A 14,179-nucleotide genomic window follows, 5' to 3' on the forward strand; every position below is an offset into this window, starting at 1 on the left:
AAGTCCTCACATGGACTGAATGTGTCCATAGTGTTGCCAGAATTTGTTGGACGACCAAACGTATAAACCGAAATCAGGTGCCAGGACTTATGTTATAAAATAACTTTGTCCTCTTGGCAAATACTAGAAGTTCTCTAGGACGTAGCTTTATTGCTGCCTCGAGATCTGGCAACTCTGCCGCCTCTTATAGCTGAAGCCTTGACCTGTCGAGCGCAGGACACGAGCGCAGGACACGAACACAGAACGTGCTCAACCTGTTACTTACGAGGCCTAACTTATAAGCATGTGACGCCAGAAGGCAGTGTCCAGCAAGTATGCCCATCGTGAGCATTAAGTATTCTCTTTTCAGAGAAATGAGCCACTTTGTTAGTCTAATATCGTAGGCTTTGCACATGATCTTAGAAATTTTGCAGTCCTGCGCTTTTGTCCGCGCCTTTCCTGCTTGATGGATCATATGCAACTCCTGTCTTCTTTTTATTTCCCTTAAACGGATTGGGACGTCTATCGTCGATTCAGCGAATGTTGCACCCTCCTTTGACCGGGAACCCAGTATAGATGCATGGTCCGGCCTGAGCGAAGTTTTCCCACTGCTTCTTTGCATTCCACAACATTTCCTTATGAAGTACTGTGTGAGATTATTGCCTTAACTACCAATATATATATTGAAGCGACTGCAGCTTAAGCACGTTTCCTTCAGAATTTCTGCTGCTTTATTCACGGCTATAATTTCCGCATGAAAGACGCTGCAGTAATATGGCAACTTGTAGGATCTACTTATTTTTGGATCGAAAGAGTAAACAGCAGACCCGACCCCTGCCATTAATTTTAACCCTCCGTATACACGTGTTTAGTATGTTCTGCCATTTCAGCACCCTGGCACCAACCCTCCGGCTCAATTATGGCCCCAATATCTCTTTTGAAGCTCAGGCACGGTACGACAAGGATAACGACTCCTTCAATGGAACATTTGAAAATACATACGATGGATCTATAGCCCACAAACGACCGTCAACATCGATAACAGTACCCAAAACCTTCTTTATCGTTACAACAACAACGTGGTTGCCCAAGCCATAATACTTAACTTTAAGCTTTCAACGCGTTGAGGCTGACTGACTTCGTCGTGGTTTGGAACGAAACAGAGAGCTGATGATTACCTCACTCGGCTCTCTCACTGCGAGCAATATTCGACCTAACGATGTAACCAAACAGTGGGAGCGTATTTCCTTTCCATTATTTACCACCGCTGCCTCAATAGGTTTCCAGTGAGCCCGTAAACACCTTTGGTACAATGAGGAATGTCGAGCTGTGTGAAAAAAAAGATGCGGCCTATAGGACCACCCTGTGTACGGGCGCGGCAACGCGTGATATATTGGAGCGTTATCGCGACGCGAAGAAGGAAAAGAGGCGCCTATTTAAAATTTAAAAGGACAATTCATGAGGGGTTTCAGATGCTGGCTGATAGGAATTTTTCCCTAAAATTTTACCAAAAAATACGGCTAATGACGAACGGCTTAAACACCGAAGCAGATTTATGCAGGAATGATAATGGCGACCTAATAACTGACGTACATAGTGAGCATAAGTTGTGGAGGAAGAACTTCTCCTCATTGCTAGGTATCGGGGAAGCAGACGAACCCGATGCTCTAATCACCGATGACGGAAAACAAGTTCCGGCATCTGAGTATGACGAAGAGAGAACGGCGATAGCCCGGCTAAAGAATAACGAGGCGCGGAGTAATGTAGGATTACTTGCTGAGCTGTTCAAACAGCAGCGAAGAACTGTAAAAAGCGTACATTAGTTCCTATGCAAAATATTGTCGGATGAGCGAATGCCTCCAGTTAAAGTTTGAGTGTGCTCCCCACAGAAAAGGCGATCTCGCAAACCGCGCTAATTCCATCTAGCGTACTGTGCAAATAACTGAAGCTCAAAGTCAATGAACTAGCCCGACTTCTGACCTGGTAAATCTACTATCGTCGAGATCTTCAAGATGCACCAGATCTTGACAGCACGAAAAAAAGTTGCTTGTATGCGGCTATGCCCGAATTAAAATTCCCTGCACAGTTAATAGGGCTCCGCAAAATGATTTTGAGCAATCCCTCAAGCTACGTAAGGATTACACTTTTCTGAGCCATTCGAAATAATATCTTAAACCTTTCAATATCTTTAATCTTATGCTGTATATTGCTAATGTATGCTGACGATGTTGATATCAGTTGCCTTAACATTCGCGCCGTAAGTTCTTCCTTTTCTGGATTAGATAAAGCGGAAAAAGGTGGGCATTGCGGTAAATGAGAACGAAACGAAGCACTTGCAGCACGTCACTGTTGAGGGAACCAAACCTATCTATCTGGAAATGCGCATTAACCAAGATACGTCAAGTCTTCTCTCCGCCAGCTTCTCCAATCTCAGTGGAGGTCTCCCTTTCTCTGCTTCCAAGCTACGAAGTTGATTAGAAAGCATTCGTACAACAGGACCTAGTCTGTAAAGTTTTGGGCCTTTATTCGCAGCACTATCTTCATATCTGCGTAAAATAGCACATCAGGGGCGTAGCCAGAAAAATGCCTTGAGGGTTGGGGGGAGCAGTTAAAAATTTTTAAAAATGTGTACTTCGAAAAAATGCTGTAAATTTAGTATTATTTAACCCTAGGACTTATACCCAAGTACAGGTGTGGCCAGTAGCTACTTTGGAGTGATGTAGCTCCTAAATCCCTAAAGATATTGACTTGATTTAGGAAAACGAAGTAAATCTACGTCGATTGGTGTCTTATTTGTCATGCTAGGTCAATGCACTGATGAGATATAAGCTTTCAAAGTTGACACCTACGACTTCTTATACCCGGGTACAGGTGTGCCCAGTAGCTTTTTTTCTCGTTTCTTCTCATTTTTTGAAGGAAACAATTTTTTATTTATTATTTTCTTTATAAAATATTATTTTATTGATTATTTCTTATAACTAAATATGCAAACAAATTTAAATTATTCAATTGTCTTCATTATTTTCACAAATATTACATGTAAATATATTTGAAGAATGCTGTATGCATATTGGGCGCTGACATATTCTGCACATGTTACGCGTTCGTCTTCTGTGTTCGTCATGGATGTAGCAGAGAAAACAGCTTCCAACCTGCTGTTTCTTTGGTTTTGCACCAGCAGCTGCAGACGTTGATGGCCTATTGTCAGCACTTCCTTGCAAGACCGTACTTATGAAACTCGCGACTGCAATTTTTGTGTTGAAGTTCCGCATCTCTTGCTGATTCACCGACCGCTCTTCAATTATGGGCATAGACAGTTCCTTGGCGAGCTGGCGAAGAAATCTCTTACGCTTCGCATTGGTGCATATGATGTTAGGATTATTCTCATAATATATGATGTGCGCTGCCAATGCCGTCAAATCAATCATATTGAAGAATAGGAACAACGGCCAACGCTTTGTCATCCTTTGGCAAGTATATTCTCCAAGCAATTGGTCCATCACGTCCACTCCTCCTTTTGTCTTGTTATAAAACTCGATCATTTCTGGTTTGCCGCTTTCGCCAATGTGATCATCGTCATGCATTGATGATAGTAATATAACTGCCTTGTTTTTTTTCGGCACATAGGAGTAAATGGATATTTTGGATAACCGAATGAACTTGACCTCTCTGCACGATCTTTGTGTGCCAACATCTCCTTTGGTATGTAGGGCTTATTTTTCCGCAGAGTTCCAACTGCCGTCAAATTCATGGATGACAAGATTTCCAGTAGATTTAGGGATGTAAAAAAATTGTCCATCGTTATATTTCGACCGGTTCCATGAAAGCGGCTTACTTAATCCTTGACCACGCGTTCACCCTGGTTAGTTTCTCGTCCCGTAGGTGCTTGGCCAGTATATATTTGTCCATGCAGTGGATATGCGCTTTTGGCATCACATACCCACCACACTTTGATGCCATATTTTGCCGGTTTCGATGGGATGTATTGCGTGAAGCGGGTGCGGCCACGATATGGAAAGAGCTGCTCGTCTACCGTTAGATATTCACTTGGCTTATATGACTGCTCAAAGTTGTAGTTCATCATGGTCCACAGCTCGGATATTGGTGCAGCTTTGTCAGTTACCAAACGTTGTGCCCATGTGCTGCCATCGTCAAACTTTATAAACCGCAGTATGGCCTGAAAGCGGTTAATGCCCATTGACGCACGATATAATGGACAATTTTCCACCGACCACAAGTCCGGCGCACATTCGGCATTGTTGCGGTTAGCGCCAGTCATAATAAGCACTCCAATGAACGCATACATTTCGCTCAAAGTAACCTTCTTCCATGTTTTTGGTTCCGCCTCTGGATGTTTTGCGTTTAATTCCGCATATGTAGCTTCTGCTTTTTTGTTGGTGTAGCGTACTATAATATCCACCATTTCCGGAGTCATAAAACATTTATATGTATTGACTATTGACATAATAGTAGTTGATCTTGCGGCCCCACTTCGCTGCCGCATAATATTTTGTTGCCTAGTTTGACGTGCAAGTCGTGGCTGTGAGCTCCATATGGTACTATCACGTGCTACGAATTCAGCTGCACGCAAATTAATCTCCTCAGAATCATCTGCAGCATCGGATTCATTGTCAGATTCTTCGTAATCAGCCTCATCTACCTGGGCATTGTCAATTGTGTGATCAGGGTCTTCTACATCCGATTCAACCACGCCATCTGCTACTGCTACTTGTTCGCTTTCATCCCTTCAGGGTCGGAAAATAATTCATCATCTGAGATTTCGTCAAACAGGTTTTGTATGTACTGCTCTTTTTCAGCGTCAGATAATCTATATAAAAGTAATTAATTTTTATACCATTTTTGAAATTATATTTGAGTTTTTGTATTTACCTCATATATTGTTTCGAAGACAAATATTACATGTTCCTTCTGCTATCCATGTTGTAATATTTTAAATTTTTTCTGACTTGTTATTTTCACAAATATAAATCAACTTCACACTTCAAAAGAACGCTTTACAATGAGTATAAACTCGCAAAACTGCCGTTTATATAGCTGCAACCCTTAAGTTTCTGGAAGCATTTCTTACCTGCCAGGTAGTTGGATTATATCAAATGTTGTTTGTCAACAAATTCTAGCAAGGGTACAATATAATGTCTTCTTCTAAATAATTAAGAGTGCGCGAAAAAGGTTGTATTCTAAAAATTCTAACAACAATAGAAATTATTGACTTCTTAGAAATAACTTAGAATGCACGCAATTCTTAGAAGCAGGCTACAAATATATGTTTATAACTACTTAAAATGTTCGTAAGACAGTCATTAAAAAAAATAACTTGTTTCTCAGAAAAAATGAGAAAAAACGGGTAAAACAGGCTACTGGCCTCACCTGCACCTGGGTATAATAAGTCGTAGTAAAAGTAGGGTTAAATGTGAAGAATAAAATCAAAGCACGAGAATTAGTATCGTTTAGTTCGGCAAACAAACAGAACCGTAATCAATGTTTATATGTATGTTTATATGTAGCTTGTCGCCGCGACGTAAGGGCAGAAGAATCATGCAAATATTCAGACGCATGGAGTTTTCATATTTGCCTTTTCATTCCGATGAATGTAATCGCGGTTGAGGCAAACGAGCAAACGCCTGATTGATTATATTCACGCATGCAATAAGTTGCTTGATTTTAAGTCAATGTCGATTATGTTCGTTTAAGCAAGTTGGATCATTGAACACGATCATGTTGCTGAATGCAATCGAACGTTGATGTGTTCGATTTTTGCTGTTCTCTGATATGTATGTAGATGGTCGTTAGGCAAATTTACAAGGACACTTCTTTATGAAATTATAGTAAAAATTGACATGTACATTTGTATATTTAATAAATTGCAGAATTATTATGAAACAGAATATGATTAAAATATAAGTGTTCACTTCGTACATACATATGCTTGCATATTAAAAATATAATATCACCAACAAAGTAAATACGTAGCAGAATTCCAAAGAAATTTATTAACATAGACATAAAAACATCAAATATTTGAATTGTAACGACCTAAAAAATCAAATGAACCCCCCCCTCCCCTCCCCACCCCCGTCGCTACGCCCCGCAGCACATCGATATAAAAAAAAATACTTTACGGCAGGTTTAGGCCGAGCTTCGCTTTTAATTTACGTCGTGCAACGTTCCAAATGAATTTTCTTTGAAAAGCTTTTAATAGTTGAAATACACACGGAGTGTTCCCAAAACCCCTGCCGGGGAATTAAAATTCTTTTTCTAAACTTTGATGTAGCCATGCCCGGGACTTCAACCCAGGAACTTCCGCGTGGTAAGCGAAGCGCGCTACCACCTCACCACGGCGGATGATGCTCATAACTATACTTCCTTGGATACTGGCCTTACCGGTGAACTATTTTGTAGAACTCTTCAAGCGTCATCTCATCTTCTCTCGACGCCATCTATGATTGCGAACCGTACATCAGGACAGATATGATGAGCTACTTTTAGAGCGTTATTTTTATTCGTCGTGTGTGAAGTTTACTCTTCAATTACCTACCTACTCAGTCCAAGGTAGCGCTTGTAGGCAAAAGTTATTCTCCGTTTTGTCTCTAATATGACATTGTTTTCGCGGTTAATGCTCGGTTAATGACGGTTAATGGCGTCAGTTATCGCGAAATAGTGAACGATGGTGATTCGCGTTACGATATGGGAGCAAATACATACATATAGTTTAACTACCAAAATTTCAAGTATGAACACACTGTGTCTCACATCGCCAATTCATCTTCACTATATGCATGTATGTACATCAACTCATAATACATACTCAGATTTGTTGTTCCGATTTCGCCAGCCAACTGTTAAGGTTAATCAAAATGGGGCTACTATTCTTTAGTAAAAACGTGAGCAAGTATGAATGACTAAATTTATTCGGCTAAGACGTGTTACTGTTTCGTAGTAATAGGTACACAATAATCGCTTATTTCCATTTGTTTCTTATTTCGTATTTCCTACCTTCACACCACTCAAATAAAAATCACTTTTTATGATAAATGTTTCAATTTCCAGTTGAGCGCGAAACTTGTTGGTTGATATTAATTAAGCGCAAGTTGTTAAATTTTCAAGAAGTTACATTTTTCAACAAAATACAATAAAAATTATATGAAATCAAAAAGTTTCGTGCATTTTTGATTTAAGAGGTGTTCAATATTTTATTATAACAAATCTAAAATAGCATAGCGAAAGTAAATTAATTAATTAATTAAATAAAGCTGCTTTTATTAGCTGACGGCTTGAATTTGTTGTCTGGGCGACGAGTGTAATGTGCTTATGTTTTATTTACCAACAATAAAAGTGTAGAAACCAGATAAAAAATAATTTAAGATGCTTCAAGATATAAAAATTATAACCAGAAAATAAAATGCAACGCTGGATTTGTTTAATTATTTTACTTTCTTTTCATAAAAGTGAGTATCTAAAAACAAAAAACAAAAATTAGTTCAACCTGTGTGGAATAGCCCTGCCAACAATTTTCAGATAATTTCATCGTTTACTAAGTCCATGATAAACACACTTTCTGATATTATTGACGTGTTTCCGCAATGAACAAAATTTGAAATTTCTCAACCAAAGTGAGCGACTATTATGCCAAACAACTTTAAAAAATGAACTAACCTTTTGTGTTGCATGTAGCATTTTTGGTTTTTTCAGCATTATTTATGCCCATATTCAATCACAAGAGGTTTGTTCGACTGACAAATTTTTTGCTCCCAAATGGAACTGACATCCGTTAACTATGTTGTTTCTTTGCGATTTTTCGAAAAATATTAGCAGTAGAAATACGAAGCAATCAGTTTACAAATACCCGATAAGTACTGAACTGCATAATTCTTTAAAATATTTATTTTAATTTTATGATGAATTTATTAACTATGCCATGATCTATTAGTGTGGCTGAACATAGGTTTTATGAAAAGTACGGACACCAAGGAATCGTGCACTTTCGTAAACCTATGGGCATTCGAAACCTAAACCAATTCAAAATTCATCGGCCAACGTCAAAAACTTGACTAGTAAATCGATTCAAATAAAAATGACATTAGTAAATAATGGAGATGCCATAACGAAATGTACTCATTGAGCATGTTAACTTATTCATTCCGTATGTTCGGAACATTAGTTTCCATTTAAGAATTTGGGGAATCGTTTTATATTTGGAATATTATGTATATTCGGACCTCGTGAGGTAGTATCAAACGAACGTGTTCCGAATATTCTAAATTAACGGTTTATCCGGAACACTTCCATGAATAAAAAATAAAAAATAAATTTAAGACGCGATAACCTCCGAAGAGATTTAAGGCCGAGCTTCTCTTCCAATTTGCGTCGTGCTCCTCTTGGTTTTCCCTACAAATTGGCCGGACGGGACCTACATGTTTTATGCCGACTCCGAACGGCATCTGCAAGGCAGATGAGTTTTCACTGAGAGCTTTTCATGGCAGAAATACACTCGGAGCGCTTGCCAGACACTGCCGAGGGGCGACCCCGCTTAGAAAAATTTTCTTCTAGCTGAAAAACCTTATTTCTAAAACTTTTCACGTTGCTTTGCCCGGGGTGTGAACCCAGGGCATACGTGTGGTAGGCGGAGCACGCTACCATCACACCACGGTGGCCGCCTTCCATGAATACTTAACGTAAAAGAGCTTTCCCAAATTTCAGAATAAAAAGGTGAATACTCCCTATGTAGCAGGACCGCATAAAAGCTGAACTCTTCTGTCAAAGTCAAGTTCTAAGACAATAACCCATTTTCTTTTATTTTTTTTGTCAGACCATGTCGACTGCCTTTTCAATATCGTCCTATCTCAAAATATTTTTCAAAAACTTCCCATTTCATGATTTGTCACAAAAACGCCCTATATTAGAATTAGATTGAAGAACGCCTCAGAATGCTTTTCATTAACTCCCTCTTATGTCAAAATGCATTGAACTTATGCTCATATAGGGAGTTTTTGAAACAAATTTTGATATAGTGTATTTTTGAATAAAATTCTAAACCAACAAAGCCCTTTATCAATTCACGAAATATTTAATAGAAAATGAATTATTTCCTCTAAAACCTGTTGGCATTTACAAATTTTTTATCACTTACTACTACTATACTATTAAAAGTACTTTTCTACTACAATTTTTGCTAAAGGGGATTGAATTATTACCCGTTTTCCTTACTTCGTAAAAGCAAGATTTTTCAATTTGGGAGTGTCAAAGCTCTGCCGTCATTGAAGAACAAACCTCTAGTAATTGAATCATGATTCATGCGTACGAAGAAAATAATATGAGATCTTCAAGAGCCGAACATACATTTTTCTATAACACCAAACACAAGTTACATCTTCATATCTGACATTATAGAGTATGTTTCAGTCATCTGGAATCCGATATACTCTTCACACTCTTTAAGAATTAAAAGAATTCAGTGCAAGTTCATACGATTTCAACCTCTACACTTTGTTAATCTCCTGCCACCCTACAATGCCAGATGCATGCTTATCAATGTCTTGTCACTTGAAATAAGATATTTTGTTCTGGTGCCATTGACTGCTCAGAACTACTTGGGCAGTTGACTTTCAATGTCCCTAACACAGCTTTCCGCACAGTACATTCCGCGTTCGAATTACTCCAGTTTCGCACCTCTTCTAAGAGGTCTTGTAGAATTTAATCGCCTATCCAGAAGCCCTGACCTGAACTTAGCCATGTCAAGGTCTCTGTTTACAGCGCACATTAAATCTTATTACTTATCTTAGTAAATCTTACTTTAAAATTGTTAAACTAGTACTAAGTTAACATGTAATCGAGTCAGCCAGGTTGTTACCATTTGACTTAATAAAGATATGATGAATTTCATATCAAAACCTATAAAAACGGCCCATTTTGAACCCGACCCCCTCAGATTTTCATGGAATTTTACATAGAGGTACACTTTACCTGTACAAACACCACCTCGTTTATAGAAATTGCATTTTTGAAAAATTGTGGGTGTGGCAAGGTGTCAAAGTTGTGAAAAATGCGTGAAAAATGACGGTAGTTAATAAGTTCTTTTGAGCTGTGATAACTACGGAATGGCTGCAACCGATTTCCAAGATCTTGATACCACTAGAAAGGTATTCAAATAGGCTTTCGAAAACGTATCCGTAAGGATTCTTATTTTGCTGAAAACCTATTTTTTTAAGTTTTTTAAAAACTAAACTTGGAAAAAATTACAAAAATCAAGCATCTAAAAACAAACAAAAAATGCTTTTCAGTGTAATAAAGTATATGATTACGATACGATAGCCGATTAGAACACCTTTCCAATGGTACCAAAATCTTGGAAATCGGTTGAGCCATGCCGTAGTTAACACAGCTCAAAAGTACTATGATATCAAAATATAGAGAGATGAATTTACTTAAACATTTTTTAATTTATATTTTGCCTCAAATAAAACATATCTGTTTACAAACCGTTTGAGCTGTTTTGCATTTAATTGCCCAAGATTTATGCTTTTCCGCATTAATTATATTCCCACTTCCAAAACTACTTTTTGTTAGAATTTTTATGTTTAAAGACCTAACCTCCTTAAGCCTTACTTCCCTGTTTCATACTTTCTCATTTCGAAAATTGGTTTCGAAAGGGCTTTCTGTTTGAGTTTTCATATCGGAACGTATATGAGCTCGTTTGTAAATGCTCAGATCTCAAGAACAGCTGATAAAATCAGTTTCCTTAAAATTATTTCCGGAAAGGCGAGATCAATTTGTTAATACATCGCTTTCGTCTTTGTTCGCAAGATGTAGTTTTGAGGAAAGCGAACTACTTTGCTGTCCTCGCTGTTGTAACACGCACCGCAATCTTCATACCTAGTACTCGTTTTCATATTTCTACCTTCTAAATGGAATTGTAAGAGGATTTAAGGGTTTGATAAGCGCATTAAAAAGCTGTATAGCCTTACAACTTTCGCAAACCAATTATGAACCTCACCTACTCGAAGGGAAACCTGTTACAAATATGAAAGTATCATACAAATAGAATTAAATACAAATATTTAGCAGGCGAGGCTCTGGCGACCCCAAGCTCCTCATGGAGGTGGGTGGCGAGATTGCCTAGAAGGTTCAATGTGGTCATATCGTTCCGGGATGGCCGGGCTTGTATCTTAATGGTGCTTGTTATCGGAACGTACTGGATCTATATCTGTCTCCCCAACTAGCAGTTCTGCATATACTAGATATTTACATAAATGACAAGATACTAAAATCATGTATATTGCAAAAACCTACACATATGTAAGCACGTTTACTGCCCTTGATTGGGACGCAATTGATATAATATTGTGACGAATATAAGTGACACTAAGTGATACTCACATCACTAGTCTGATGCTAGGTAAATGAAGCCACAACAACAATAAAGCAGGCAGTCACTTGTATCTACATAAACGAATCAATCATTATGTCTACACATATGTACGTACACGCAGCGGAGAGAGACGCACAATTACATGCATATATCTTATCTGAGATGCTCCCAAAAGTAGGCAATTATCTGTGGAAGTATCACTCACATATACACGCGCATATGAGAAGCTATAACGTCCATCTGTAGTTATGTTATAGCTGGTAATTTTATAGCTGGTAGCAAATTATAGAAATAGAAACGCCTAGAAATATGTCAACGAGGAAACCAAAAAGTATAAAAACAGCACCAGTGGAGGCACGAGGAATGAGTTTGATTTAAGCACGATATCTGTTGAGCAGTAGAAGTGTTATTGTGAATTACTTTAATAAAGGCCATTTTGCATTATTGAATAGTGGAGTTATTTATTCAACAGTTTAGTGATTCGAACGATAGTAGAAGGTTGCAAATAAGCGGAATTGCACTAAATTCGTTACAACTGGTGTCAGAGGAGGAATTGTTGAATAAATTCCGAAGATTTTGAATACAACTTGGACATGGCAAAGTTGAGTGAATTGGGGATCCAGAAACTGAAGAAGGAGTTGGAGAGCCGTGGATTGAATACAACCGGCAATAAACTCGAACTTCAGGCACGACTACGAGATGCTATGGAGTCGGAAGGAATTAATGTGGATGGTGATGTCTTTCATCCTGATGGGGACGAGACAACAACAAAAATTGAAGAGAAGAACGGAAGTCCGACTTCAGTCGCAGGCGGCGAGAATAATGCGATATTGGCTTTGTTATCACAGATATCGGCAAAAATGGAAACCCAGGAAACACACATAAAAGAAATGTCATCACAAATATGCCATCTCAACTGGAAGAGCAGAATACATATATGGCATCCAAGATGGAATCACAGGAGAGCCGTGTAACTGCGAAGATTGAAGCACAAGAGGCATGAATATCCGAAATGTTGGCGCAAATTTCAGCACAGATATCATTGCCGATCTCTGCTCAACTGGAAGAGCAAGACGGACGTATTGCCTCGAAGAGGCACAAGATACCAAAATTTTTCAGTTTGAAGAAAAAATCGAGGCCGAGGTGGATGCTTTGAGAGGACGTATCGAGCAGTTGCAACTAAATCGCCCAGCAGTTTTAACGAATAATCCAAAGGTAAAAACACCATACTTTAAAGGTTCTGTTCCTTTCCAGGTCTTAAAGCTACAATTTGAGAAGACCGCAACAGTGAACAACTGGAATTCTGAAGATAAAGTTGCTGCACTCTTCGTAGCATTGAAAGGACCAGCTGCCGAAATCTTACAGACTATTCCAGAGTACCGGAAGAGTTATGACGCATTGGTGGCTGCTGTAGAACGAAGGTACGGAAGCGAACATAGGAAACAGATATATCAAATAGAATTGCAAAACCGTTACCAAAAAGCTAATGAGACTTTGCAAGAGTTTGCTTCGGATGTTGAAAGGTTGGCTCATTTGGCAAATGCGGACGCACCCGTGGAGTACACCGAGAGGGTAAAAATCCAGAGTTTTATAAATGGCATACGGGACGTAGAAACGAAGCGAGCGACATATGCAAACTCAAAACCCACATTCGCAGAAACGCCATGCACTAACTCAAGAAACAGCGTCACTTTTGAGTAAGCCCGCATACAAACCTCATCGCGTGGAAGTGGAAAAGCCAGAGGGTAGACGCAATTTTGGAAGCTTTAAAAGGAACGCAACCGAAGAATAATGGTGCAATCAAATCTTTTAAGTGTGGAAAGCCAGAGCACATTGCACGTCATTGCAGCATCGGTCCTGGTAGTTCCAACTTGGCTGGTCGTAAACGTAAAGCTGGAGGAGATAAGCAAGAGCGAGTAAGATGGAAAGATCGAAAACTTGGCCCAGCTATTGAATGTCCTGTGATATCTAACTCGCAAGTTGGAAGAAACTCGAGCTGTCTTACCGTCAAAAGAAATGTGGTTGGCAAGGAGCGTGTACTGACTGTAGATACGGGCGCATCTCATTCTTTAATCCGGTCTGATTCTGATAAACAGAGAGTAAAGCCTTTACCTGGAGCAAGGCTGCGTACGGGCACTGGCGAGTATAACCAAGTCCCGGGAGAAGTGATCTGTGAGGTCTTAATTGAGGAGGTCATGGTTCCACGAAAATTTGTTGCGGCGGAGATAGTTGATGAAGTCATATTGGGAGTGGATTTCTTGGTTGACCATGACATCAAGATCGATATGCAGGGAACGGTGATGCGTTATAAGAACCAGGATGTGCAACTTAACTTCAGTTTGGAGAAAGGGTTCAGCAGTAAGCGAGTGCTGGTGGAGAAGACTCGACAAAGACCACGAAAGTCAAAGGTAAACGTTGATGGAACGAATGGGCCAAATAAATCGAAATCAAAAGTACCTGCGAGAGAAACACTGACATTGACAAAACCAAATGGACGAAGGAAAGAATTTTCCAGAAGGAATGCGAGGGTAGTTTCAAACCAGGGCGCACTACTGTTGTGAAACGTGGGAACGATACTGATTATGCGAAGCCAATCCGTTAAGTGCAAGCTCTGCGAAGTAGTTCATTGGCCAAAGAACAGAGTGTAATAAATTGTAAATTGTAAGCATTGTTGTAATAAAATATTGCGTATTAAAGGTTGAGGAAAAGGTTAAATAAATAATAAATAAATGTGAGGTGCGACAACCTGATCGTGTTATTAAGCATATGCATGAAAATATACAGTTTAGTGTAGTCTGCAATAAATCCATTGAT

At 39.0% G+C, this 14,179-nt stretch overlaps 1 protein-coding gene across 6 annotated transcripts in view; it reads left to right on the top strand.

Annotated features, from left to right (window-relative positions):
* The window catches only part of LOC137237292 (CLIP domain-containing serine protease HP8), a 47,534-nt gene that overhangs the window by 18,134 nt on the left and 15,221 nt on the right, over nt 1-14,179 (top strand). For 2 of the 6 annotated variants that reach the window (XM_067760751.1, XM_067760756.1), the window contains exon 1: nt 6,591-6,728. The exons of 1 other annotated variant lie outside the window; for it this stretch is intronic. In XM_067760751.1, the coding sequence (XP_067616852.1) occupies nt 6,665-6,728 (64 nt within the window). In that variant the 5' untranslated portion in view covers nt 6,591-6,664. Of the gene's footprint in view, nt 1-3,982; nt 4,818-6,590; nt 6,729-6,893; nt 6,944-7,057; nt 7,446-14,179 lie in introns of those variants that run through there. 3 more of the 6 variants (XM_067760753.1, XM_067760755.1, XM_067760752.1) reach the window with 3 other exon arrangements.

The sequence above is a fragment of the Eurosta solidaginis genome, chromosome 1 (genome assembly GCF_040869045.1).
Source record: "Eurosta solidaginis isolate ZX-2024a chromosome 1, ASM4086904v1, whole genome shotgun sequence".
In the NCBI taxonomy this organism is placed as follows: Eukaryota; Metazoa; Arthropoda; class Insecta; order Diptera; family Tephritidae; genus Eurosta; species Eurosta solidaginis.